We start from the raw sequence: 27,574 nt of genomic DNA, 5'->3' as shown, positions 1-27,574 counted from the left end.
GTGTTTGCTACCCCAGGCTACGTGTAGGCTACATGTTAAAGCAGCAGGATAGTTTGTGCTTATCTAGAAAACCGATAGTGCCAAAAACCACAACCACTATGCAGTTGCACTGAGACTGCAAATTTGAGGCTCCCAATTGCCAAGTGGTGAACTAGCAGTGAGCAAGCAAGCACACACACACACACACACACACACACACACACACTAGAGATGCTCCTACTACAGATGCTCTTTTTTTCCCAACCAAAACTATTCAATGTTTTTTTAAGAATGAATAGACAGATAGAAGAATATGGATATATACCAGTATGATACAAGTTGCTTTAATATAGTGTAGCAAGTAGCCTACCTTTCCAAATTTTCTCCACATACAATCTACCCTTAAAATACATTGAATTACAGTTTGAACAGAAAAACAACTTAGAGTGAATGAATACATGAGTATAAGTTCCTATACTTCCTATCCTAAGCAAATATGAGATTTTTCTCAAGTATAGTTTTGAGGCGGAAGAGCGGCCTTGTGAGAGAGACTGCCTCTCTGTCTGTAAGCATCCACCCTGCTGAAGTGCTCTTGAGCAAGTCACTATATGCTTATCGGCTGTGGCTGGCCCTCACCTCTGTGGTAGGGAGGCGAAAGAAAAACCTACAAGTAACACATTATCATATATTTATTATTAAGTACAACATAAGACTGTATTGCAACATGTTGCTTGGTAGCTCGCAGATGATGCAAACGGCTCACAATTTCCATTCCACACAAAATCAGAATGGGTAAAGAGAATAAGGCGATAACTAGTCATAATTAGAGTGAATATCTGCTGAAACCTATTGGTGGCCGATAAATCAAAGCATCCCTAACACACACACACACACACACACACACACACACACACATACTCAGGCTGACTTCATGTGACAGTAACACATTATAACACAAACACATGAAAATATAAACACACCCTCCAGCACTAAACACAACACTAAAGCACAACACACACGCACACACACACACACACACGCCATCTCCTCCTCCTGTGGCCATGATGAAGTAGGTCTCCAGGCAGGCTGCTGAGGTAATGGGCCATACTCCGTTTCTCTCTCCCTGCTTCCCCTCTCTCCTTGCTGGCGTGAATGCCAACTCCATCCCGCCTCTCCCCATGACTTCATGTCCCTACTTCTCCTCTCCTCACTCACAGACAGGACTCTCTCTTCCTCCCTCAGTCCCCTTTTTTTTTTTCCACTTACTTAAGCCTCACCACAGTCAACACACCACCACCACCACTATCATCCGCCTACCATAATCCACCGCTGCAGACAGCCGCAGTGTCTACCACATAAGCACCATCCACCCTGAACTGTCTTTCTATGGCTGCACTCCAGCTTTTCTTCCAAGCTGGTTAAATAGCACAGGTTGTCTCTCTGGGGTGTTTTAGAGAGGCGGGCTGGTGGGCGGCTGCGGTGCTTTCCCTGCCCTTTAAAAGACTCAGACGTGCCCTGTAGGGAATGTAAAATGGCATGATAATGCCACATTAGCGATTAATGTATCCACTAAAGCCTAATGTGATGCATTGGGCTTTCAAATGGACAGAAATGTACGAACCCGAAACTGATAAAATGCAGTTTGTGAGACCATAGGAGGGGAGGAGAGATTAGGAATTCTATAAGCCTCCTCTATGGGTGAATGACTGTTGTTTTGTGCTGGCTCTATTTGGCGATAGCAAGGCGAATGCAGCCATGCAATAATCAGCCAGTGAAGTGATAAGGCCACAGGTTGTGTGTAGTGGCTAATTGCTGTTGCTGTAAACAGCCAACACCATTATATCTGCGGTGCTGTTCCAACAAGGCCATGGTCAGAGGAACAGACGAGTGGCTAATTAGTGTCTGTGTGATATAGGGCCCAGGGTCTGGCTGCTATCAGTTTTCTCATTAGGGTTGAGAGTGTGATACGGTCCACCATGGCCCTGAGTGCTAGAAGGGCATATATCTGAACCAGGGTGCTAGTGCAGGCCTGGCACACTGAGTTGATTCACTCTGGCAGACACTGATGTAGCTTGTCAGTGTGATCAATCAACATTTAATCATGGTTGTAATCATACCCAGTGAAAGAGAGACAAAGAGAGAGAGAGGGAGAGAGAGAAAGTACGTAAGAAAACTCTTGGCCTACCACTCATACGCACATCATCACTGTGAACTGCACACACACAAACACACACACACACACACACACACACACTCACTCACTTTTTGAAGAAACCAGCACAATCCCGTTGTCTGTACTGCACACACATAGATGTACTGTAGATTGAAACCAGGCACTGAATTACTCACTACAGCAGCACCACTGTAAAATTTTCTTAGTGCTGCAGGGTCAGACCTCACTAAATGCAATGCCTGAGGGAACTGTACTCTGGCCAATCAAAATCCTTGCAGAGACGCTCGTTTGAATAAAATCCTACATGGGAAGAAGCAGAGTTTTGTATCGTTCAGCAGCTAAGGTTCTCTGTTTAGGTAGGAGGATGCAATCACTGTTGAATTCAGCACGAACAATGGCCTGTCTTCACTGACAACAACACTGTGAACCAAAATGCTTATTTAGAATGAATGTCAGGTTACAGAACTGCTCACATATAAAACAAAAATAAACAACAGATGAGCAGTCTGCAAGTTTGAAAAATGCTAAAACATATCTGAGGCGACACATACATGCATATAGGTTCTGAAATGGAAATGTGCACACGGATACTGTTTCCCGTTTTGTGCAGTGTTCTGCTCCAGTTCCATCAGTCACATTGTACTGACTCCCATGTTCCCACAATCCTCCCTGCGGTCATTCATCACAATGTCACTCAAACGCTGACTCTGGTCTCTGGAGTGGCATGGTAATGTAGTCACTGTGAGTGTGTTTACGCATGTATGCTTAAATGCTGGTGCGCGTGCGTGTGTTTGTGCGTCTGCATGCGTGTGTGTGTGTGTGTGTGTGCGCGTGCGTTCATGCATGCATGTTTCTATTTTGGGGCTTGGTGTTTTTCCTTCAGAAGGTGCTAGAGATATGAAGGTGTGTCGCTGCAGTGACGGAGAGAGAAGAGACAGAGCGAGATGTGCGAGAGAAGCAGGAAGAAGTCAGGGGGAGCAAAGCAACAGGCAGAGGGCAAAGAGGATGACAGTGCCTTCTAGTAGCCTCTCTGTCGACACGATTATCTTTGAACCCAGCTTGAGGTCAAAGGCGTGTCACACGGCATGCAAGGCAGTTACTAAGGGGAGCTAAGTAGAGAATCACAACAGGGAGTAGGCTATATGGAAAGCTCTGTCAGAGCGAGGCTAGCTTTGCGTTCAGTCCCTGAAGATTCAACAGAATGAAACTATGAAAAATCACAAGTTCTTCTGGCAGAGACTACCAAGGGACTGCTCACTTGTAGCTTTGCTGTGGCTGCCTGCAATATGGATGAGAGCTCCAGGGGAAGCATCCATCTAAAGGCATGAATAGAAAATCACTAAAGTCATCACGTGATCCATCCACCATTGTTCTTTTTCCAATTAGTGTTTCTGCAGTGAGCATGTCTCAAGATGAAACATGAAGAAGATATCAATCCAACTGGGTGAGCAACAATACAAAGAGACCTAGATACTTTAATGCCTCAGATTAAGAGCTGCCAGTTCACTGGTTTAGACACAGTAATGCTTTTGATGTTTTCCGTTAATGACAAGAGAGAATACTCCCCACAAATTGAAGAGCTCATCAAAGCAGATCTGATCCTAGAAGAGGTATCTCTATAGCACTGCTTACATAGTGTATGCATCACTGCTCATTTTTTAAGACAGAAAAACAAAAAGAACATCTCATTAACACCGTATCAGATCCAATCTGTGTACTGGCTTTAACTAGAACTTGTAGTGGGTGAGTAGCAGTTAGGCTGCTACTAGCCCATTACATGGCCTGTGTCATGACATATAGTCGTGAGGACCCAGCCTATGGGTAGTTGGCTCTCTTTCATGAAGTGGAGGGAAGGAAGGAAACAAACTTTTTGTCCACTGGCTACATTGACAAAAAAGGCAAATCTCAGAACACCACCCACTTTCACTACTTTACTTGCCAACAGCATTTTTAGACAGGGATCTTCAAACAATGGTTAGTTACATGCCAAAGAGACTGGTAGAATACACATACTTACAGTAACGGCCACAGCCAAAAACTACCAGCATTTGACCAGTGGTTGAAGGTAGTTTCCATGTGGTGCAGTTTTACACTATTAAAAAAAACTCTGTGTACTCTGAGATCTATAAACTCTTGTTACATCCTCTATGTATTTGTCTTTGGAGAAATAGCCTATAGTTTAGTTTTTATTCAGCAGGACAGCATTGAAAATATAGGGGAGGGGGCTTCAACATTCCCATTTCACCTTTCACATATGCAGAAAGTGCTCTTCACTTAATCACTGATGGACTTAATTAATTATCTGTATGAGAGAACATAAGTATACAGCCAGTGGGTGTTGGGTGTTGAGTACAGTGTTTTAGTGCCAAAATCAGCATTCTTGTGCCAGAAGTTGCTCATTTTGTTCTGCTAAAAAAGTAGAATATTTGACATGCAGTGGATGGTAAAGGCCTTAAAGCATCACTCTTTACGTGATTTTGTTGGTGCATGAAGCATTGCATTTCACGATGGAGACCCACAGGCCTATGGTCTATGTCCTCACATATGTACTGATACAGACTAAGCAAAGGAATAGGCTGCTACAGCAAGCTAAAATCAAAGTGGAAAATTAACACCAGCCACCTGCCAAATCAAAAACTGCTCTATCAGCCATTTCGGCAGATACCCAAGTATCCTTTGAAGGTCCTGATCGGTTGTAAAATATAAAAAATAAAAGTACTTGGCTGGTGAAATAATAAGAATGGCTTGGGAATTTAATTTTGCCACAGCCACTATGGCCTGAGAAAATCCTAATGTAACACAGTGTTTAGCATAGACACCTGAGGCTAGCTACAGCAATACTGTAAACCTGTTGCACCATGTGCCAAAAAGCAGGATGCTATTATGTGGGGGTGTTGTGCCCAGGACAGGACAGCAGCTAGGCAACAGCAGAGAATGTACTTGTAAAACAAAGCTTATGAGCAAACCTGTATACCCAAGTGCAAAAGTCCCAAGGAAAATACTCAGCAGGAGACTCCCAGCATAGCAGCGTGGGAGGGACACAGCAGCTATCAGCACACATCAAGTCAATTCACTGGCAGCAAAAAAAAAACATTCACCCATCTCTGGAAATTTATAAACAGAAACTCAGGACAAGCAACCCAGACACCTCGCAACCAGAGTCTTCCTCGGGCTGGGAGGCTGTGACCCTAGCCAAGCCCAGGCCAAAACTGACATTTAAAAGATAACATGAGTGGACTCACGGTTTTGAAGTCGCGGTGGCTGCATTCCTGGCCTTGGTAGCGACAGTAAAGCATCATCTCTTTCAGGTCGTGGCCGACCCTCTCGGTGAACTCCTTCATGCTGAAGGCCTTGGGTCTGTAGGCCGTGAAGTTGGCTTTGTCCTGGAGGAAAGCCAGCACATCGGGCTCAGCCAGGTGAGGCTGAGGGATTGTCAGGTGCACATCCAGCAGGGCCAGCAGCTCTCCAGCGTGGTACAGGTCATTACGTGTGAGGCGGCTGAAGCGGTAAGCGTTGAGGTTACAAATGGTGACGGCGGGGAAGACCAGGCTGCCCGACACCACGGCGTCCACGCTGGTCACGTGAGGGTAGGAGAGGAAGTAGGCCAGGCGCTCAGCGCTCTCCAGGGCCAGCAGTCCCAGGCACGCCAGCAGAGCAACAGCCCAGAGCAGGCGGCGCGCAGTGGGCTGACCGTAAGGGAAGATGAAGCGCAGGCCGTGCAGTGTGCTGGTGTGAGCAAAGGCCTGCCAGGAGGTGGGGCGCAGGCTGGAGCTCTCCTGGCTCCCCTCACTGCCACAGCTCTCCTTCAGATCCATCATCAGCCCTCTAGCCCCTCAGCCGGGGAGCCCCCAATGCACTCACACCTGCCCAGACAGAGAAAGAACGTCAATGAATGCCCCAGATTCACATCCCAGTATCCTCCGCTGTATTGATGGGCAGAGAGAGGGGGGGGGGGGGGGGGACGAGGGGGAGAGAGGGGCTGTGAAACAGAGAGAGGCACAGAAAAGAGAGAGAGAGAGACAAAGAGAGAACAAAAGTCAGAGAGATGGAGAAAGACATACAAACACAGACAGGCACCTGCCGCAGATAGTTACTGGCAAACACTGATAGAAAACCAGAAAAATACAAACGGCCAAAATTAACCTCAAAGAAAACATGGACATTTCAAGTCAAATCACAATACACCTAGGAGAGGAAGTACACATAAACACATAAGGAAGGCTGAGATAGAGAAAGAAAAAAAAACAGAGGAGGGAAAGAGGAGAAAGATGCTTCCCTCAGGGCATCCCTCTCTTCCCCACCCCCACTCTCAATCACTCCCTTGAGCTGAGAGTAACTGTGGATGCCAGCCTGCCTGTGGCTCCTACCCCCCCCCCCCACCCCCCACCCCCGCCACACAGTCACACACACACTATCCCCAATAACCCCCCCCCCCCCCCCCATCCCGTCGCTCTCTGTGACTGTTTGTTTTCGTTGACAAAAATCCCAGAGGTAAGTCCACTGTGACACAGAGAGCGAGAGGGGAGAGTCACTTAAGCCGCAAGCCAATCAAAGCTGCCTCTGTGTATTTAACATCCCCACTTTGCACTCATTCCCATTCAAACACACGCACAGACACACACAGAGATTAACACACACACACACACACACATCCAGGTTTCTCAGGATCTCCCCCTGCCCCAACTAATGACAAGCCTAAGCACCTCTCGTTCAGCCTAGCAAGATGACATCCAGCCAGCGCGAGTGTGTGTAAGTCTGAGAGCACGCGTGTGTGTGCGAGCGTGTGTGTGTGCGTGCGGAAGAGAGAGAGAGAGAGAGAGAGGGAGAGAGGGAGAGAGGGAAAAGAGTGAGGGAGGGAGTCAGGGAGGGACAGAGAGAGAGAGTGAGAGAGACGCTGATGATCAGAGCCGCTGGTTAGTCTTGCATGCCGATCCAAACTCCTCCCGTTTTCCTCTGGCCAGATACATCCGCTTTCCCTCCTCTTCCCAGCTCATCTGTGGTGGCGGCGAACAACAGCGGAGCCGGGAGAGACGGGAGAGACGGGAGGCGCACACACCAACACACATGCTCGCTTAGAGAGAGAGAGAGAGAGAGAGAGAGAGAGAGAGAGAAACAGAGAAACAGAGAGAGAGAGAGAGAGGGGCAGACGACGCACAAACACTCTCCTCGCTCGTTCTCTCCACAGCAAAGCAAAGTCTCTTATTGAATCTGTTTCTATTCCCCCCTCCTCCTCCTCTTCCTACTCCTCCTCCTCCTCCTCCTCCTCCACCACCACCACCCTCGCTCTCATTTGTCTTTCAGCCCGCCTGCTTTCATATTTCCACATCTCATCACCACAAATGGAGTGATGGATGGATGCAAGACGGAGATTGTCGGAGAGACGGATGTAGGGAGAAGGTGGTGGTGATGGAGGCAGAGGGGAGGGTGTGTGAAGTGAAGGAGAAGTGGAGATGGAGGAATAAAGCGAGGGAGACGATGGCTGAAGCGGGGATAAGCACAAAAAAACGTTGTGCCTTGCGGGTACACGGGGTTGCACAGCGATGTCACGCAGAGAAAAGTAATTTGGACACACAATGCCACATGCATGGGAGAGGGGCAGAGATACAGTACAACGAGAATAATAAGTGTGTTTGTCGTGTGTAATGAAACACCTGGACTGTGAGACCATAATGTATGTGTAATTTATGATTTATGTGTCATTTGTGTATAGCGGTGTGTTTATCAGTCAAGAAGTGGATAGGGAGAGAAAAGTAGCAATATGTGAAGAGATACAAGGAGACAGGAGGAGAGAGGGGGTGAGAAGAAAAAAACAGAAGAATGTGAGTGTTAAAAGAGGATAAGGGGGAGGAAGAGGAAATAGCTTGCATATGGAAGATTGAAAATTGGATTAAATAGAAAAAGGTAGGCTATCGATGTGCACTTCCAGGTACAAAAAGAGAATAACAATAAAAGATGTGTTTAAGGTTTTTAACATGTTAACTCAGTGGGTCGGGCACATGGTACTGTGAGGTACTTTGGATAAAAGCTTACACCAATCCGACAATTATGTTTACAGCTGTATCACATAGAGATGAACTGCTGGAAAATCGATCCAACCTCACAAAAACCACAGTCATTTAGACCTTTATCTGTAATCACCAACATTGATTGATTTACCAAAGGATTACATGCATTACACCTGCCACCTTCACAACTGTACGGACAAATTTCCAAATCTTCACTATGTCAAACTTTGCTTCAATCTTCAGTTTGCATGTCATGCTACCTTGCCTACTATAGAGTACATTTCATTTGATAATTTGTGACCACCATTGCAGTTAGGTAGTGGGATTTAATGCTGCAGTATGCAAGATATTTACATAAAAATACACCCATCTTATCAGCCTAAATAACAAAGTGAGGTTGCAACAGAGAAGAATCTCATCCACACTAATTGAGATACCACAGATTCACCTTATTTGCCCAAATGAAATTCTTGAGTCTGGTATGGTCATTGGCGGAAAAACCTCTCTAACACAGGGAGTGATAAACCAAAATTTACACCTATTCCTAACATGAAGTAATGTGAGCAAGCGACGAGCAAGCAAAAAGTGAGTAGCTTGCACTAATGTCAATTTATCCTGGATCATGGATAGATTTTTGTTGGACATCAAGATGATTTTGTGAGAGGAAAAGTCATGTCTCCCTCTAATGGTTATGATAAAAGCTTACTGAGAATGGTTTGACTTAGGGAATTTGGTACTAATTTGGATTGCAGACTTCTATAGCGAGAACAATTCCTAAATGTCATGGTTCAGTACCTGTCCTGGTTTTAGGTCACGGTTCAGTATGTTTTCAGAACACAGAGGGAAAACTGTCAGTGCCTGCAGCTGTGTTCACTCATGAGAAAATCACCCTCTATTTTGCCATTGACAGATGCAAAATAATTTCAAATACATAATAAAACAACTAATTAAAGGCATGAACTTAAATAGAATCATCGTTTTTGACTATGTAAGCTTAGAAGCTATTACCTACATAAAAGCTTATTGTCATCAAACATTCAATTTACATATTTTACAGCCCACATGCAGTATATTTACTATAAGTACTACAGGCTTGCTTGCTGGTATATGGAAATTGAATCACTGTCATGTTTTTGGGATATATAATATAACCTACTGTTCCACTCCTACAGAGTACTTTGAATTAAACGAGACAAAGGTTCGATTTACATATAAAACAATCCTCTTTTATTGATCGCAATTACCGCCAGGCTGCCCAAGATGAAGTTGAGTTTTTGTTGCAGTGAATTTTATTATAGCTTGTAGTTTATGATGATGTCTATTCAAACGAGACTTTTCTGGTAGTTCATGCATTTGATTGTCCATGAAATTTTATTGTGTATTTGTCAATGGAAAAATGGATGAAGGATTTCTCATAAATTAGCACACCCATCAGGCGTGCTAGTTGTCCTCCCCCATAACTAAGCTTCATCTACATGTTAAGCATTTTGTAATTAATAGATTATAACGTTACATCAGGTAGGCACATAATCTGTGTCTCTATGCAAACCCCAATTTACCTCTATAGGTCTGTATGGGTATGACATTACAGACATAAACGATTGGTTTTCTGTTTTCCAGCTTTGGGAGACTTACTCATGACAAAACACTTAATAAATTGTCCAATAATAGGATAAGGACCCGGGAAACAATCCTTATTGTAGCATGTCTGGCTTGATTAGAACAGCCAAGAAGCATATAGGCATAATGCAAAGCAGAGTCGAGTGGCCTATTGCTTTCATACAACAGCGGAAAGACACTAGTTAAAGCAAGAACATTTGCACGTGCAATAAATATTTTGGGTTTTTTGATCGATAATGTTTAAATAATACTAATTGAATGCTAATTCTTCCGCAAAGAAATATAAGTAGACTAGGCTATAGCCTAGTTCTTGGACTGTTAACTATGTTAGCTAAACAACGTGGTTGCTAGCACCAAGTTTTAATTAACTGTTATGCAAGCATTGCTTATGTTTATCGGGTATTTTACAATGGTTATTACTATAATACGGTTTATAATGATAATTCTGTTTATTTCTGCTTCACAGCCTGCCAAAAGTGAAGCGAAGTGTGATAATGGTAGTTCGCCAGCTTACCATGCGGTGCTGCAGCAGGTTGAGACAAGCTTGGCTGGTTTCCTAAGTCCTTCCAGCTTCCCACCAAGTAAAAGCTGTACATGATTAATTAATTTAGGATATCAGGAAAACAAGCACAGATCCTGTACAGGCCCAAGAGCTGTGTTCAATTCAATGCATTGATGCACTGCCACACAGTTATCAGTTAAACGACCTAGCTAATTCCACTAATGTCATTTAATACCACAGGGTGATAACATACCTACCTGTACGGCAGCAGAAGTTATGCTATCAAGTTACTGTTTACAAACAGGCCAACCGTTACTAACCGTTAGAGCAAATTGTGGAATGTTAAGTTTCACTTCCGCTTTCACACTGGATTGAGTATGATACAAACATGACGTGATGTGCACATCAGGCGCATTATATTAGAGAGAGATTTGGATCAATTAATGCATCTTGCAGGCAACAACGCACGACTAGAGACTGTCTCACAAAGCGCTGATGACTGACTGACCTGAATGTTTTCAGCTGCACCATGGGGAAAAAACAGACGGTTCTGGTCCTCCGCTCTGATTGGCTGAGTCATGACGCCGCGGTTCATCATTAGCCTTTAGCTCACTTAATGGTTGTATTACTCAGTAGTTGACCACCACAAGCCACTAATAGCAACTCCTAGGCTGAATTACACTACACCAAAAAAGAAAAACCTAAAGCTTACCTGAAACTTGTCTGTCATCACTGACTTGAAAAGAAACTAAAATAGCAAACAGCAAAAATTATCATCGGTTTTTGACCTGTAGAAAAGAGTGGTCAATGTTTATAGGCTATATGTTGTCATTATTAGCCTATACTGTATATTGATACAGTATAGGCTATGGTATGCCCATTCTGAGGCAACTGTCCATCACTTTGCATTTATAAGCTACATTATGCACTTGTACATTCTGGTTGGCTCTGACAGTAGAAACATCAAGACATAAGGGAAACTAAATAAATGAAAACACACATACACAATTCTGAAAAATGCACAATAACTGGAAATAATTTATAACAACGCTAAGGCACCCCTGATTGAAACTGAACTATGGTTGAGGTTGAAAGATGAAGTGGAGCGTTTTGTCTCTCCCTCTCTCACACACACACACACACACACACACACACTGTCAGTCAATCACACAATCTTTCTCCCAAATGAAATTTGCTGTGGTCCCAGAAAGCTGCAGGGTTTGCTGGTTCTTTAACAACTTAATTAAGCAAATCTCCCCTTTTTACACAGAGGTAATGAGCATAGTTTTACAGGGATTAGCAGTCTCCGGGGTTGCAGATAAATTTTTATTATATTTCTGTGCTTAGCTAACTTTATCCGTCTCGAGGAGATTTAAGTCAATACATTCAACCAACTTTCCATCCATGGGATTCTTAAAGAGGATGCCTTGTCGACAGTGCCATATTCTTCTCTTTTTAATTTGGAGGGAATTAACACTACAAGTCTGCATAGTAGGTTTACAGCTGGTGTCAAGTAAGTCAATATAACCCTTACTAAAACAGCTAGAGTAATCCTAGAAGACATTTTAGAAGGATGCTGTACAAATGTCAAAGCAGAACTTAAAAAATATCATGCAGCTACTCTAGGGAGCTGTAGACTGTAATTCCAGAAGATATAAAAAACACCATAAAGTGTAAGATCAATAGAAACTCACTGTGTTGAGTTCCACAGAAGCACTACACCTCCCTATAGCAATATTATAGGAGATTAAAAGAAATACCATAAAGTATAAGGTCACTATAAAACTCACCACTGAGCACCACAGACATTATAGGAATATTAAGGTCATTTTTCATTAAGGAAGCTACTGTGCAATGCTTAACTGAAAACCCATTCAGTCTAAGAATGCATTTTTTATCACAGTGTATTTTATGGTATTATATAGTATGTCACATATAACTTCTAGTATTTTTACTTTTGCTCTTATGAATTTACATGGTGATTTCACTCCTGGACCCATTTTCTGGATTCTTATGCAACACCATGTCCTTACTCAGTAGTTGACCACCACAGTCCACTAATAAGACCAACTCACAGGCTGTATTACACTACACCATCTGTCATTGCAGTAAATGACTTGGCTAGTAACAGGTTCAGTGTTCATTAGTGCAACAGTTGCTGTGAAATGGGCCGTGTCTCCTGTTGCCGCTTCCAATTGTACCGAATGCCCCCCTCACCTAAGAGCGTGTGTGAACCTTTTACCATGAAGTGAGTTCATCCACTGTAAGCCATCAAATGATCCCCAGACACTGAATCTGCAGCCTATTTTTTTTTTTAAAAAGGATGGGTACTGGATATTTCTCAGGCCTCTCTATCCAAATCTCAGAGAGTTAACTTTACTTTACATCAGAGATGAGAAAGTTCTCTTTACCCCAGGGCCTCTAAACCCGAGTAAACCATAGAGAGAATAAAAGCCTGACATTTTATCTTTTTTTAATTTTTTTTTTTTTGGTCAGAAGGCACTTCTGATATGCTAGAGGAGACTGAAAGAGTAATTACACGTTCCAACTATCTTAATGGATTATGAAAAATAATAAGCTCTTACCAGGAGATAATTAGGATGTGTAAGTACCAGAGTAGGCGAGACTGGGCGCAGTTGATTATTACTTCTGGAAAGAGGCGATTGAAGTTGAAGGGCAAATTATTCCAGTGTGTGAGCAACAACTGCAGACTTGTTGGAACTGAGCTCCCCTTTTGTGAAGGCCTTAATTGGTAGATGTGCAGACAAGGGAGGGAGCAGTCCCAATGCGCTCACACACAAACACACACACACACACAAATAGACACTTTCAAAGACCCTCGCTCTGGTCCTGAAATTAGATTCCCTTCCAATTAACGTTTTAATATCAGGAGCGTCTAACTTGGTGCTAGATATCCGCATGCTCTCATAAGCTCATGAACTGCACTAATGATGTCCACTAGGACCTGCACTGGCAGGCAGGGTGTGAACTGCTACCCCCTGCTGGTGTTCACGGAAAAATATATCAGCCATACAGCTAAGAGCAGCAAAGAGGCATTAGGGGCCACTGCAAATTCTACCTAATGGATCTCTACTCATTCTCGCCTGAACATGAACCAGGCAACTTCAGTGGTGGGTGAATCATACACAAGAGCACCAAGAGGCTGAGGACTAATATGAATCTATTTAAGTGTCTCTACAGTATATCTGTGAGGCTCTGATGTGAGGATCTGATGGGAAAAGCCTCTATAAGAGCCTGTTAGTCACCAGCTTTCCGCAGACAGCGCTGGGTAAACACCATCGGCCAGGGAGACCACATGAGACTCAAACACAGACTTCCTCCCTGCAATCCCTCCCCAAAAATCTCTGACACGCACTTGATGCACGGTAAACAAGCTTGGTCACAGTTTATCCACTGGACTTTGAGACTAGGAGAAACAGACGCGACTGAAAACAGAGGGCAAGAACAAAAACAAACAGAAAGACGCAGTCTCTGAGCTGCAGAGAAAGAAGCTTCACCTCGCTTTCATGCGGTTTAATCAGTAAATCAATTTCCCGTAGATTAGTTTTCCATTTCAAAGTCATCGCAGCAAGTGCAAGCATGGATAAAAATTGGAGAAAAGCGAGGGGATAGTATCCTTAACATAATACAATCGCAGACTAATTGCAGCCTTCACCAGAATATAAGAAGTCAAGTTTAGTTCAACAGCGCTGATTTTTGGAGTGGTTTAATTAATTAATGAGCATGTGTTTGCTAAGAGTGATTCATTCTTACAGCACATCAATCATCAATGATGCATAGCAGTGCCAAACTACCAACAAATTCAGTCGAGACTTTTCTCAGTAGTCTGATATATTTTTTAACTGGACACCAAACATAGTTGACTTACTACAAAGAAAATCTTTATATAATACACAATATAGTACACCTCTTCTGATGTTGAAGAGGTGACGTCAAAAATAAAGGAAAGTCAGCCATGTGAAATGGCCAAACTCCAAAATAGTGGAGACAGTCTATCAAGATGCTTTGGCGATGTAAAGTTCATGTCAAAGGCTGTAGGTGTCCTCAGGTAACTCTCCCAGGAGTTCATCCAGGTCGTCATCTGCACAAAAAAGAGAGGTCAGGCCGTGGGACAGTGTCTGAAATCAACCTTTTGGTTCACCTGCCAAGGGCTGGCAAACTAAAAAGAAAATTCCTATCAGAAATCATTTTTATTCAACATACATTTTTGTAGAAATATGTCACCCTGACTGTGGTGTAGCTACTTTGTGTGCAGTTCAGGTACTGTGATGTGTGTTTATTATAAAACCTGTTCACTCAGTTATACAATGGATCAACTTTGTAATTAATCATGTAGTGCAACAGAATTCAAATAACAAGAGAGCATTTTGAAGCGTACACCAAAACACACACACACACACACACACACACACACAAACACACTCTACTTAAGTTAGAATCTTTCACATTTATCTAATTATCTATCCAGACAGCAGATAAACAGGGGGAAGAAAAAGTTTAGAGAAATTTAGAGAAGTTTAGACGCTACCGCTTTGTACAGAGCAGTGTTACAGGCAGCCAATCAGGAGCCTGCTTTGATAAAGAGCCATTGTTTTGCTTTGATTTGATTGGCGCATGGACAGAGGGAGTGTATGGTGGTCAGCAGGGACAAAGTTTAAGAACAGGCAAAGGTCAAAACCTGTAAAACTGAGGCATTCAAAGGTTATCGTCTCATAAAGTTAGCGGCTAGTGTGGCGAGTCTCCCTTACAGATTCATCCACCAAAAACAAATTTTACTAATTTCAGACCCCACCATAGGATGAACAATGGAAATAAACACTACTCTTTCTCTCTAGCTATTTGACCATGAGTGGTATCAAGTGTGAGGAGCCCCACCTGCGTCCCAGCCTGGGTCCTGTGGTGCCGGGTTCCCACTGGAGCTGGCTCTGGAGTCCGCTGGGACTTGCGGGGCTTGACCTGCCTCCCTACACTTTCCCGCCTCTTGCTGCTCTTCCTCCTCATCCTCCTCGTCAAACACCAGCTGCATCCGAGACACGGGGTCCCCGGGGATGCTGGGAGACCGGGCGGGTGACTCCAACACCGGCTCCTTAATAGGAAAAAAACATCCAGCAGTTTTTAGGGGACAGTTGACAGCTTGATAGAACATTTCAGGGAGACAGATTTCATTTTTGGTGGAATGGAATCGTGCTGGTCTGGTTGTCGGCTGAGCGGTTCGTTACTCACCAGGACCAGCGGGGAGAGCTGAGTGGAGGACAGGCAGACTCCATCGGGTGGGTAGATCCTCAGCAGGTTGTTGGGCGTGACATTCAGGTAGTGGTTACGGTGGGAGGGGGAGAACACACCCACCTTCCCACAGAGCAAGCAGAGACAAAATATACCAAAGATGAAATAAAAACGCATGGCAAACCAGCAAAAGTCTAGGTTATGCTAAAATGTATGGCAGCTACTGTCGTGGGTGCAACTTAAGTTAAAATGAATTATCATCTTGGGCCAAATAAAAGGCGTCTGAGTGGCGAGTCTTACTTGTTTGAGCAGCAGGACGGCTCCAGCCTTGAGCTCCCCCAGTCTGTCCTCCAGGAGACGCCGATGCACTGTTCCCTGAATCTCCCCTTCGGTCAAAAATATCAAGTCAAGTCAAGTCTGTTTATTTGTCATGTACACAGCATACACAGGGTAAACAGTGCAAAGAAGAAGAAGAAGAAGAAGAAGAAGAAGAAGAAGAAGAGAGCAGTGAGGGCTAGTGGCACAGTCCTGTACTGTCACCCAATTAAAAAAAAAGGTTGTATGTCCAGGGTGTCTGCAAGTTACAATTAAACTTAAGCCCTTTTCAGACATTTTTAAATGTCAGGTCAAATTAAATGAAAGACCAATTCTGCAACTGAAAAAATGTAAAACTGCAGACTAATTCCTCACTGGAGAAAACAACGCACCAAGACATGCAACAAAGACCTCCGAAACTGAATTTATGACTTCAAGTGCTATATTTAACCACATTCAACACTATATTAAGGCCTTGAATACATGGATAACATAATCAAAGATATTTTAACACCCTCTGCAACGTAACCTCTTTCATCCTGTAATTGTGGAAACGCACTGAGGATCCGCATCCGCATTCATTCAAATTGGTGGTGATTATACACTTACTGTATTCTTTAACTGCTTCTGGACATAACTGACTGCTGGAGCAAAAGCTACACATCTAAAATAGGGTGGGAGGCATATTATTGACTGGCTGGTCCCTTGTGGTCTCAGAAGCACATAATATCTGCTCGCTGCTGATGCCGACCTGCAGCAATTGAACCGCTAATAAGCACTTAAGTCCAGTGTTGAGTGCGACATCTACTCTTGAGTGTTCATAATCAGTATACTTAATGCCGCTCGCTCTCTGGGGGCCATGGCAACCAGCTTAGCTTAGATATGCTTGTGCATCAGAGAGAAAGGAGGGAAGATTAGAGAGACTACAAAGCTGAAGAGAGAGACAAGAAAGAAAGAAAGACACAAAGGATGGAGGAGAGAGAGAGAGAGAGGGAGGGAGAGAGAGAGAGAGAGAGAGAGAGAGAGAGAGAGAGGGCCGCTGGCAGCAGGACAGATGTGTTCCATTGAACTGGACTGGGTATATAGGCCTATATATATAATATGTGTGTGTGTGTGTGTGTGTGTGTGTGTGTGTGTGTGTGTGTGTGTGTGTTTAATCAAGCATATTACAGTGGCTGAACTCTGCTCTCACACCATGTGGAGCTCAATCAGGCGAGTTCTCAGTGAGCAAATCTCAAATGTGAAGCAAACAGAGCACACAGCTCCTCTCTCTCTCTCTCTTTTACTCACCATCACTTTCTCTCCCTCCCTCTGTCTCAGACACATACACATTTTATTATACCACTGAGCCCAAGAAGCTATTTTCTCCAACACTCTCTAACTGATATGGAGACTGGAGTGTTTTCACTGACTTTGGGATGCTGCAATTCTGCCCTGTGCGTACGGGGAGGGGGAAGTGTTGCAAGTCAAGTGGATGCACATTTCTACTATGAGCCTGTGTTGACAGTTATGGGTGAGCGTGGGTGTGTGTGTGTGCGGGTGTGTGTGCGGGTGTGTGTCCACTACCTGTTGGGTCTTTAAACACAGCCTTGGCGTCGTTGTGTGTGTGGAGGATGCTCTTCAGGAGCACGGCCATGTTGGGGACTTTGTTTTTTGCCAGCTGCTTGAGGGCGGCCTAGGTAGACGGGAGGGGAGGACGAGAAACACACCGGCTTCATTTATATGCACAGAGAATTACATTCTTAACCTGGTTATTCAAGTAACTCGGCTTTGGCTCGAAGAATATAAACATCATAATTTGGTTAGAAGAACCCAGGTAAGCTAATACTCTCGATTATGAGAAAGTTAAGATACCTGGGGCGAGTTGCATAAAGATAGACCTGGTCTTACACTTAAATGTGACTTTAAGTCAAACTTGCTATAGACATTTATATTTACCTGTTCCTACTACTTCTTGGTTGTTGTAGATCTCTAATGGGTTGTTTCTTTTAAATCTCTTCTCAAGACTTACCTTTTTAGAGAAGCATATCACTACTGATTGCATTGTTAGTTTTAAGTATACTTAAAACATCTTTTTAAATGGTGTTTTAATGCTGTGTTGTTTTTAAGCTGTAAAGTGCTTTGAGTCATGAGAAAGCACTATATAAATAGCATGTATTATTATTATTATCATTATTATTATTATTGTTTCTGTCTCTGTCTCTATTATCGTTTCAGACTCGCTCTCTTCTTCAGACTCTTCCCAAAAACCACTCTGACAGTTAGGCCGACTTGTTGCCATAACAACAAAGTTCTTAACTCAAGATTAGCCGGGGGGAAGGTGGCTAACATTCCTACCTCAAAATAAGTCAGTTGTAATATTTAAGTAAAAGACAGTGTTAATTAGACTATTCCAACCTGAGAATCTGAGACCAATCTAAGGCTTAACTACTCCCTACTCCCTACACTATGGCTTGGATACATTTGACTCCTTTCACTTTTGGCTTTCACCATCTCCGTGGGGTTATGGGCACATTAGAAGTACCATGCTATAGTCCAGTCAAAGAGGGGGTCTTGGTCTGTGAATTGGTTTATTCATGGCAACAGCAATCCTCAGTCGCAGGGCAGCCAAGGTTCATGTAAACAGCTTAACCTGAATACGCTTAACCACAGCATGGCCAGGAGCCAGGTTACTCCATGCCTTTAAACACAGCCAGTGACCAACAACAGCACAGAAACCAACATACTGAAGTGCTCTCTCAACAAGTTCAAACAACTGCCACTCAACATTTATCAATTAAACGCTGATAAATTATTCCTAGGAAGCCGCCTCCAGAGGAACGCAGAGGCAGCAGAGAAACAACAGAATCTCCATTAGAGTGATTGATGACTGATCATACAGTTGATAATTACAACAAACACCTCCAGCGCGGCTCTGTCGTTTGTCCTGATTATGCCAATAGACCACTGGCGTCGTCACGGCACTCTGTTATGATGGCGGATAAATAAAAAAATAAATAACTCGGCCCAAATAATGATGCATACATTACAGGGCTGGATGTGTTTTCCTCCTTGAATGGGTAACTACTTTGAAGTTTATGTATCTAATTGTACAACAAAAGGGATGTGTGTTGTAGCTGAGAAGGTTACTGATTTAAAAAGTTACCTTGCGAAGCACCATGACCACACTGTAGGAATGCAGGAAGCAAGAGGGGTTCCTTTCATCCAATCCCATTTCTGCCTTCATCGCCGCCCAGGCACCGCCGCTGAACTCTTCTTCCTCAGTCTGGGAGCTGGGACCCTGTAAATAAAGTTTACAGGCAAGACTACAGTTACAGTGTTGATGTGACTTGAGTTCTGATCCTCAAGACTGGATTTTATGAGGTCTCACCGCTGTCCAAACTTGGCTTGAAAATGACTGCCATGCATCTCCTGTGGCTGCATTTATTTGAATTCATGTCGTTACTTTTTCCTGCTCTCCCCCGCAATCTCTTTAGATCACTTGTATGGTCACTTTGGCCAAATTGCATCCGGACTATGTAAAATTCAGATCACATCGCAGGCTTGACCATTTCCATGTCTGGTTTTGAAAGTCTGATAGCAATGTGAGCAAAATCTTAATGCGTCCTGGAGTGTTTGGAAGATCAAAGTCACATTGAAGCGACAAGTGTAATCACAGCCAGAGAAACTCTTTCTGGCCTGCTGGGTGGGCTGCTGAAATGAGGTCAGCCATCTCTCTACCACCATGGTGGTTTTGAGACTTGGTTTTGTTTATGGTGTCGGTCTGCAGTGTAGATCTGACCGAGCAGCTACTGGGACTAACACAACAGAACATCAGTGACAAGAGGCGCCCACCTACATTATCGCTTAGGGGATAATTACATCACAGCATTAGTTATTGCCTTATTATATAAGTAAGACACCTAAAATTCAATATCAGCTTGGAATAAGATTTAATGTGTTTTGTGGTCTTACATTACCTGGCTTGGCAGTCGAGCCACAGCGCCGTGGGCCGGAGTCTGGGGAACCGACACCACTATGTCATCCAGGCTCTGGCCCTGCGGCTGAGACAACAATTCAATTATTATCTGGCACCATGGTGCAAAAACAAACACATAACCAACAGATTTCTTTGACAATCATTCAATTAGAGCCTAGATAACAGATTCACAGAGGAGCGCTATAAATTCTGACCAAAGACAGATTATACAGTTTAAAGGTCCCATATTATTCAGTTTTCAAATATACTACAGCTCAGGATAACAACAGCGTTCTTCATGATGTTTTGCAAATAAATGTAGGCTTTCCAGTTCAACTACTGCAAACTGGCCTGATTTGGACAGATTTCAGTAATGTTTTTTGAGGGAAGCCAATCAGGACCAAGTGCATTTTTGATGTATTAGCGGGAGTTAGTGTGAAACGGCCTGTAAAAAAGGTAGAATTTTTGAAAATGCTATAACTTTAAATTTAAAATCTAAATTTAACAATGTCTTCATTAAACATATTTGATCATATATGTATATAAATAGAGGAAAATTTGAATAACCTTTAAATTATATATAATTGGACAACTCCGACCGTAACTTTCATTAAGAGCAAATATTATGAAAATGGATGACATTAGCAACATCAATGCAGTGCAACCAAGGTCCAATTCTCATACAGGCCACTTCAGAGGCGGGGCAGAGGGGACAAACTGTGTGTGGACCATGCGGACTAACCTGCTGGGGCAGAAGTCCGGCAGGGCCAGGGAAGCGGCGGGTCACGGGCCGGTGAGGGTCGGAGCGAGGCCTCTTCCTGGGAAGCTTATTGGAGGCGGACACCAACTGGACCAGGCGATTGGTGAGGACCGGCGTGTGGAGGGGGCGAGGGCTGAGGCCGGGGGAGGTGACGGAGGAGGGCGCCGGGGAGACGGCCTCAAACAGGCCACGGCCCTGAGGGGACGGTCCCGGGGACGGTCCCGGGGTCGCCCGCGGCCTCTGTGGCTGCTGGGGCCCTCTGACCGGCCTGGGGAGGGGGCTGTGGAAGGGGCTGGGGGCGGGGGAGGTGGCGGTGAGGCCAGGGAAAACACCGGGGCTCTGCGGAGCGGCTGAAAGGAAAGGAGCGCGGCGGTCTGGAGATGGCAAGGGTGCAGCGGAGGTGGTGTGAGGAGGTAGGTTACAGTTAGACGAGCCGGACGACTGCTGTTTAGTGCTGAGCTCTCTCAGACTCCTGCCAGCTAGAGTCTGAGTCCCTCCACAGGTTGGGGGCCGCAGCGTTTTGGCTGCAGATACAGTCTCTACTGTGGGCACAACTGAGGATGGAGCAGGGGGCTGAACTGGCTGCGGGAAGTGTGTTCCCATGCCCATCTGTGGATCACACTCATCCAGGTCTGCCAGGTCAACATCCCAGTCATCAAACTCATCCTGTGGCTCTGCAGCGTTAGTGCGAGTCTGTTGGGATGCCAAAGTGGGATGAGCATTACTTAGTGTTTGGGGATGCAGGGAGTGCAGCTGAGTGGGGGAGGAGAGCTGTCTCAGACCCAGAGCAACAGTTTGTCCAACAGCAGTCTGCGTGCTGTTCCCTGGTCCTCTGCCATTACACGGGGCAGCTGATCTCTCTCCAGTTTGCAGAAGGGAATTTTTTTCCTGCTCTCTGTGAGCAACAGAAGAAGCACGCAGCGCACAGGATGATACAGCAGCTGCCACACTGGCTGGTCCAGACGCTGACGGGGCAGCCCAGTCTGTAGCAAGCAGGTCCTACAGAAAGAACACACACACACACACACAGCATGAGAGAGAGGAGAACAGAGAACAGAAGGAGAACCATTATGTTACTGAATGCGACAAGCACACACTGAGAATTAAGTAACAAGTGAAATCAGGTGTGTTGAAGTCTGTTTGGAAATCACCTCATCATCAAAGTCCTCCCCAATGCTGAACAATCCATTTAATTTGCAGGTCTGGAACAAAAGTTACAACACACAACACACCAGTGAGAGGTCATGTGCAGCAAATCAATATCCAGATGCTATGAACTAGGTGAAGACATATGCCCTGATTTATCACAACACGGCCAGACAGAAACAGATGTGTTATCTATGTGAAGTACCGCTAACTCCTAGGGCAAGTTAGCTAGCTAGCTAAATTAGCTGGACTGGCTGACTTACCATCGCAGTCATTGGATATCGCGATGAAAGCTTTATCTGATCAGTTCGGACAGGTACACGAATCTAAGTAAGCCATCGGATGCCATTCAACAATGGTGTGTAATCATATTCCGTTGTCTGTATTTATAACTTCACTTTGAAAAGAAAACGCTACTAGACAACTGTAGATAGGAAAACTTATGGTCGACTATGTTTGTGCTGCCCCCACTGCTTGGCGCCGCCACGTTCAAGCAGGACGTGCTGACGTAAACAATGTTCATACAGAGAGAATCTACGCGTAGCGAGAGGTTTTACTCCTACTTACTTCCGACTTCGCTTCATCGCTTATTTTCTGGCTAGGATTCTCACATTCGGTGATTTAGCCAAACGGTGTTTAATGCTGCGTTCATGTCATATGTCGACCTGTACTGTTGACCCACTGAAAGTTTTCTGTAGACTTGACTTGATCAGCTTTTTCACACTTAACACGCATGCTATTAATTATGCCTACTGCAATCCAAACATTGCAATCTCAACTGCCAACAAAGATCCAGCAAGTGGTTGTATTCTGCCATGACATTTTAAGAATTGTGAATACCAAATTCCTTATGTGATGGAAATCAAACATTTTGTTTGCTTTATTTGTAATTAATAGGCTATATCATTCCATACGCTTGACAACGGGTATTTTTGGTTAATGTCAGAATTCAGGAAGTCAGAAATCCAACGCCAAACCCCAAGTTCCCAACCAGTATACAACCTGTAAACTGACAATGGATGGTATTTTCGAGTAGGAGACTCGTATCTAGTGTCTTTCCCCATGGAACACGAATGCAGCAGTGAAGTACAATTTAGCACTAGGCTATTATTTATAGCAATGTGACCTATACATGCCTTTAAATTAGTTTAAAAAAATTGTTAAGTAGGTGCTGCTGTTTCGCACATGCGTGGCATTGGCTGGAATGGGATGTGAACTATCTTGACCTTTGTTTAGTCTCTTTGATTTACTGGACCGCGGTGGGGAGATTAACGCCGGGTCGACACTGCCACCTGCTGACCATTTTCGGTTAAGGTAACAGCCGAGTATCAGCTTGCATTCTTCTCTATTAATAACTAACGTTAGTGCTGAACTTGTATTTGAGCAACAATCTTGTGACGGTGTCCGCACTTCTACTACGAGGACGTTTGATTTGGACGTTTCTCTTTTACATAACCTACACATCCAGTGGAAACATGGGATTTAAGCATGAAAGTTTAAATGTATACATGACCTCTGCCTGAGTTTCTACACCCGTGTGACTCAAAAGTGTTTCAGGGTAGGGTGAGTAAAAGCTGTGTGTTTCTCTGACCTACAGTACTTAGTTTAGTCTAGTTCTTCAGCAGCAAGACTGTCTATTGCTTTTGTGTGTGTAATACATGGATCTCCTGCTCAGATGAAACTGCCATAAACTCACTGTGGTCTCATTCATTTTCTCTTTTTTTCCCCCCACAAACTGACATAGTTCACTTGGTAAAACCCCCCCTTCCGGAGCCTCACTTTGCAGTATCATGTCAAAGGACACATTTCCGTTCACTTCCACCTCGCTCCGCTCTCTGAGACTGGAGCAGGAGTTCCAGGAGTGGGAGGAGGCACGGCGGGCCCTAGCTGAGAGGAGAGCCATGACCCGGGCCCCGCTGCCCCGGGCCCCCCGGCCCCCGCCCAGGCAGCAGCAGCAGCAGCAGAGGAGGCTCCAGGAGGTCCGGGCCCCTCCGCCTCCGGTCCGCTGCAGAGATACGGCCGTGCACAACACCTTCATGTGCGGGGACATGAAGGGAGTGTATGCCGTGCTAAAGGACCCCGCCATGGTCAACGCGCTGATGGAGACGGTGCACGAGGAGATGGTGTGGGCTCCGGAGATGGGTATACTGCTTTCCACACAGCTCCTCATGACTGTATCTCAAAATGATGTTGTCTCAGTCACCACAACAGATACACACAGGTCTCCCTGACCCTAAGCAGAATTTGAATTACCAACAATGTAGAGAATCCCTTGGAATGTAGATATAAGTTAAATAAGCATATTATGAACAATCAACTATTTTTTGTTCTCTTATGATTCTTATGACCTTTATGAACATGGTAATTAACAAATTTGCAAAGATTAAATCTAGAAGAATGAATTGGTAGGGGTGGTGCAATATGGCAGATTTGGAAAAAATGTTGATGTGTTGATGAGCCCTGCATTTTCTGTAACATAATAGTTGTGAATTAATTCTATTTTCAGTTTGCTGAAAAACTAAACCTATAATATGGTTTGGGATATGCATAATATGCATTAAAGTCAAGCTCTGCCCCTTTCCCCGACAGCCTCTAAAAGCCTCTCTGTTCCCCTGTCAGGCATGTGGACCCTGAGCTCCAAGGTGAAGCAGACCTCGGCGCTGTGCCTGGCGGCCAGCAGAGGACACAGCGGCTGTGTGGAGGAGCTGCTGTTCCGCGGGGCGGAGGTGGACGCCGACCCCGGGGGCAGCACCGCCCTGCATGACGCCTGCACAGGCGGACACTCCGTCTGCGTTCAGCTGCTGCTCTCCCACGGAGCAGACCCTGACCTGCTGGCGGCAGACGGCAGCGCCCCCCTTCACCTCTGCACCTCCGCACAGTCACTGCAGTGAGTGGGAAACACCAGTTTGTTATTTAAACCAAGAGGCAAGTGATGACAGTGACAGTTGAGCTGCTCAGACAGAATCTGGTGGAGGAATGTTATAACTATGGAGAAGGTAAAGGTCTTGGCCTCATAAAGCTGTAATCCAGACTCAATCGTTTATACATTTCTACTTAACATATTCAAGTGTTCAAACTGTTAGGTTTCTCATTTTTATATTCTATTCTTCTATGCTGTATTCTATTAGATCTACTGTTTGACCCAACAATCCCAGTTCTCCACAGGAATCATTAAAGTTTCATTTTATCTTCCTTTATCTTACACTGCAGGAGTCTTACAATCTTATTTTTCTTAGAACAAGTAAAAAAGCCAATAGGGAGACGTTTCCTCTGCATATTAACTTGTTTTTGAGAATTTTCTTGAATCAAGTGACAATCATGAAACAACTGGAGTGTTCTGCCTGATTAGAAGGTATTGTCTGTTGCCTCAGGAAAATTCACAAAACAACTGAAACAGCAATGGAAACTATATCACCCCATTGGCAGATTTCATTAGTTTTGAATAAGATTTTAAGACTCAGTGTTGTATTAAATATCTTGCTGAGGTGGACATGTTTGCAGTGTAGACAGTCGGCGCTGGTGCAGGTCACGATGAAAACGTGTGCATTGTGTTCAGGTGTGCTGAGCTGCTGTTAGAAGGCGGGGCAGAGGTCAATGTGTTGACTCAGGAGTCGAGGCTCACTCCTCTGCACTCGGCAGCCCGGCGAGGCCTGGAGGAGCACGTGGAACTCTTCCTGTCCCACGGAGCAGACGTGTCAGCCAAGAACCGAGAGGGAGAGACGCCTCTCAACGCCGCCTGCTCCGGAGCCGAGAGGCCGTCCGAGGCCGGCCGCTACCTCCGTGTGGTCCAGATGCTGCTGGGCGCGGGAGCCGACCCCCGAACCGCAGGCCGGAAGCTGCACACCCCCCTGCACAACGCCTGCGCCAACTGCAGCCCTCGCATCGCAGACCTCCTCCTGCAGCACGGAGCCGAGGCGGACGTGGCCAACTGTGCAGGATACACACCTATGGATTGTCTGTTGCAGGTGGCGGATGAGGGTTGGGTGGATTTCAGGGGACGGGCCTGAGTGTCCTTTGGCAAAGAAATTAAGTTTGGTGGCAGAAAGAATAGTCAACCCAGGGGCGGTTTTCCCATTAGGCAAAACTGAAAAACACTGCTCTTTTTGTTACAATAAATTATTCTTGAGTCATGGTCACCCCCCATACTCAGTCAGGCTGTAATGAGCTGTACAACTTCAAGTGAGATTTTGCCACTTGACCTCAATCTCATTTTCCTTGCCACTGCATCAGTAGTGGAGAAAGAAGTTAAAAAAATAAAATAAGCAAAGCTACCCAAGTTTATATATAGAAAGGATTATTTAAAAAGTGAGAGAATTGGGATTCCGGGGGCCCCATGCTTGCCTTTGCCTAGGGCCCCCAAATCACTAAGTCTGCCCCTGAGTCAATAAGTATCTCAGGGATCATTTTGGACTGATTAAGCTGAGATTTTACACATAACATGACCAGGCAGAGGGATATTACACTTGTTTCCTTCTTGTCCCCATTAAGGTGGTGGAAGATTACCCGGACCAGCAACCTGAAGTCATAGCACGTTCACTCCTGAACCATGGAGCCAAGCCTGCTTCACCTAAGGTTAGGTAAAATCACCAAACTAAGACAACAGGGTTACTGGGACATGGCTTTCACTGCAAAAATGTCCATTTTAACCAGTCAAGTAATATGTATGTAATATGTATGTATGAGTATTATGTCCTTAAATCTGTCACTTGTTTCCAATGCAGTTTGACTTTTGAAATAAGGCAGATCAAGACATATGTTTCAAGAAAATGCTTTAAAGAAGTTGATTTGCATTGGAAACAAGTGGAATTATCTCAACCTCAGGGCTGATTTCTTTCACTTGTTTTCAGCGAAATCAGATTTTGAGCCCCAAAACAAGATTAAATAACTTGTTCTGCAGTGTTTAGACTGAAGCGCCCCACTCTACTGTCCTCTGTACAGATACTGAAGCACTGTGTCCTCTCCCCTGCCACTCTGGAAGTCATGCTGAACTCATATACAGCTGTCCCTGCCTGTGACTGGATGGACTCTGTATCGCCTGAGACATATGAGGTGAGCTCACTGCAGCGTTAAATCGCCTCTTCCCTCTTCTCCCTCCCTGTACTGCCTGGTGCTGAAGCTCTGGTGTTTTTTTTTGTTTTTCCCTCCCCTCCTCAGGAACACCAGTCTTTCTTTGCCTCGGTGCGTCAGATGAGCGGCCAGCCTCGGTGTCTGCAGCACCTTTGTCGTTGTGCTTTACGGGAGCACCTAGGGGCGCTGTGCCACGCAGCAGTCAGTAAACTGGACATTCCCAGCTCTGTGAGGGATTACCTGCTGCTCTGTAATGACGGGACGCTCCAATGAACGCAGTGTGTGGACTGGTCATATAGTACTGAAATTATGTTGAATACATTTTCTACCAGTATTGTGCATCGTCAGAAACACTGCCTGTAACTGACATTAGACAATATAAACCTGTTGTTGTTTTTTGTTTTGTTTTTGTGTTTATTTTTTTACAATTACTTGTTTTTGCCAACTGATGAATACTTTTTTCCTAATTTTCAGATGGAACTTCTAGAAGAATATAGTTACAAATAAACAACTTTACCTTCCATGGAATCATTATTATTATTATTATTATTATTATTATTATTATTATTATAACACTCGCTGTGTTAAAAATCACCATGGCCTTTCTGTTTACCAAAGTTTCAGCATAAAAAAAGAAAGCAATTATTTACTAACCATCTGTTTCTGGACAAACTAATAAACTAATAAGCATCTCTCTACATCATTGAACTTGATATCAGAGTAAGTATATAAGTATATGAATGTAAATCCATGGTATATGAATATAAGATGCATAATAGATGCTTCTGTAACTCATTATCCATAT

General features: G+C 44.4%; 2 protein-coding genes and 1 pseudogene across 2 annotated transcripts; 1 reads left to right on the top strand and 2 right to left on the bottom strand.

Annotated features, from left to right (window-relative positions):
* Positions 1 to 5,394: 5,394 nt before the first annotated feature.
* LOC139664520 (acid-sensing ion channel 2 pseudogene) lies at positions 5,395 to 5,967 on the bottom strand (annotated as a pseudogene).
* Positions 5,968 to 14,227: 8,260 nt separating this feature from the next.
* hrob (homologous recombination factor with OB-fold) lies at positions 14,228 to 22,081 on the bottom strand. The gene is made up of 10 exons (XM_071543428.1): positions 21,966 to 22,081; positions 21,708 to 21,758; positions 20,539 to 21,555; positions 19,798 to 19,881; positions 18,984 to 19,118; positions 17,405 to 17,513; positions 15,824 to 15,909; positions 15,524 to 15,646; positions 15,176 to 15,386; positions 14,228 to 14,381 (listed from the first exon to the last, which is right to left on the bottom strand). Exons 1-10 carry the CDS (start codon positions 21,975 to 21,977, stop codon positions 14,326 to 14,328), a joined length of 1,884 nt encoding a protein of 627 aa, XP_071399529.1. The 5' UTR covers positions 21,978 to 22,081; the 3' UTR covers positions 14,228 to 14,325.
* Positions 22,082 to 23,492: 1,411 nt separating this feature from the next.
* asb16 (ankyrin repeat and SOCS box containing 16) lies at positions 23,493 to 27,042 on the top strand. Its single transcript, XM_071543543.1, has 6 exons — positions 23,493 to 23,844; positions 24,322 to 24,589; positions 25,259 to 25,667; positions 26,191 to 26,274; positions 26,641 to 26,751; positions 26,857 to 27,042. The coding sequence occupies exons 1-6, from the start codon at positions 23,493 to 23,495 to the stop codon at positions 27,040 to 27,042; spliced, it is 1,410 nt and encodes a 469-aa protein (XP_071399644.1).
* Positions 27,043 to 27,574: the final 532 nt, after the last annotated feature.

The sequence above is a fragment of the Centroberyx affinis genome, unplaced genomic scaffold, assembly GCF_046629955.1.
Source record: "Centroberyx affinis isolate AG114_WGS23_722 - 3 ecotype Tasmania unplaced genomic scaffold, CSIRO-AGI_Caff_v1 ptg000238l_1, whole genome shotgun sequence".
Lineage (NCBI taxonomy): Eukaryota > Metazoa > Chordata > Actinopteri > Beryciformes > Berycidae > Centroberyx > Centroberyx affinis.
Note: the sequence above shows the minus strand (reverse complement) of the source record. Positions and strands in the feature narration are given on the sequence as shown.

What these genes read in the sequence shown, in the direction of transcription:
- asb16 (XM_071543543.1), top strand. Translation starts at nt 23,493, where the DNA reads ATGTCAAAGGACACATTTCCGTTCACTTCCACCTCGCTCCGCTCTCTG. An exon ending in ACCTCCGCACAGTCACTGCA is followed by an intron (nt 24,590 to 25,258) that starts GTGAGTGGGAAA and finishes CATTGTGTTCAG; the next exon opens with GTGTGCTGAGCTGCTGTTAG. An exon ending in TATCGCCTGAGACATATGAG is followed by an intron (nt 26,752 to 26,856) that starts GTGAGCTCACTG and finishes TCCCCTCCTCAG; the next exon opens with GAACACCAGTCTTTCTTTGC.
- hrob (XM_071543428.1), bottom strand. An exon ending in GGGAGGACTTTGATGATGAG is followed by an intron (nt 21,556 to 21,707) that starts GTGATTTCCAAA and finishes TTCTTTCTGTAG; the next exon opens with GACCTGCTTGCTACAGACTG. An exon ending in CCGTCCTGCTGCTCAAACAA is followed by an intron (nt 15,647 to 15,823) that starts GTAAGACTCGCC and finishes CTCTGTGGGAAG; the next exon opens with GTGGGTGTGTTCTCCCCCTC.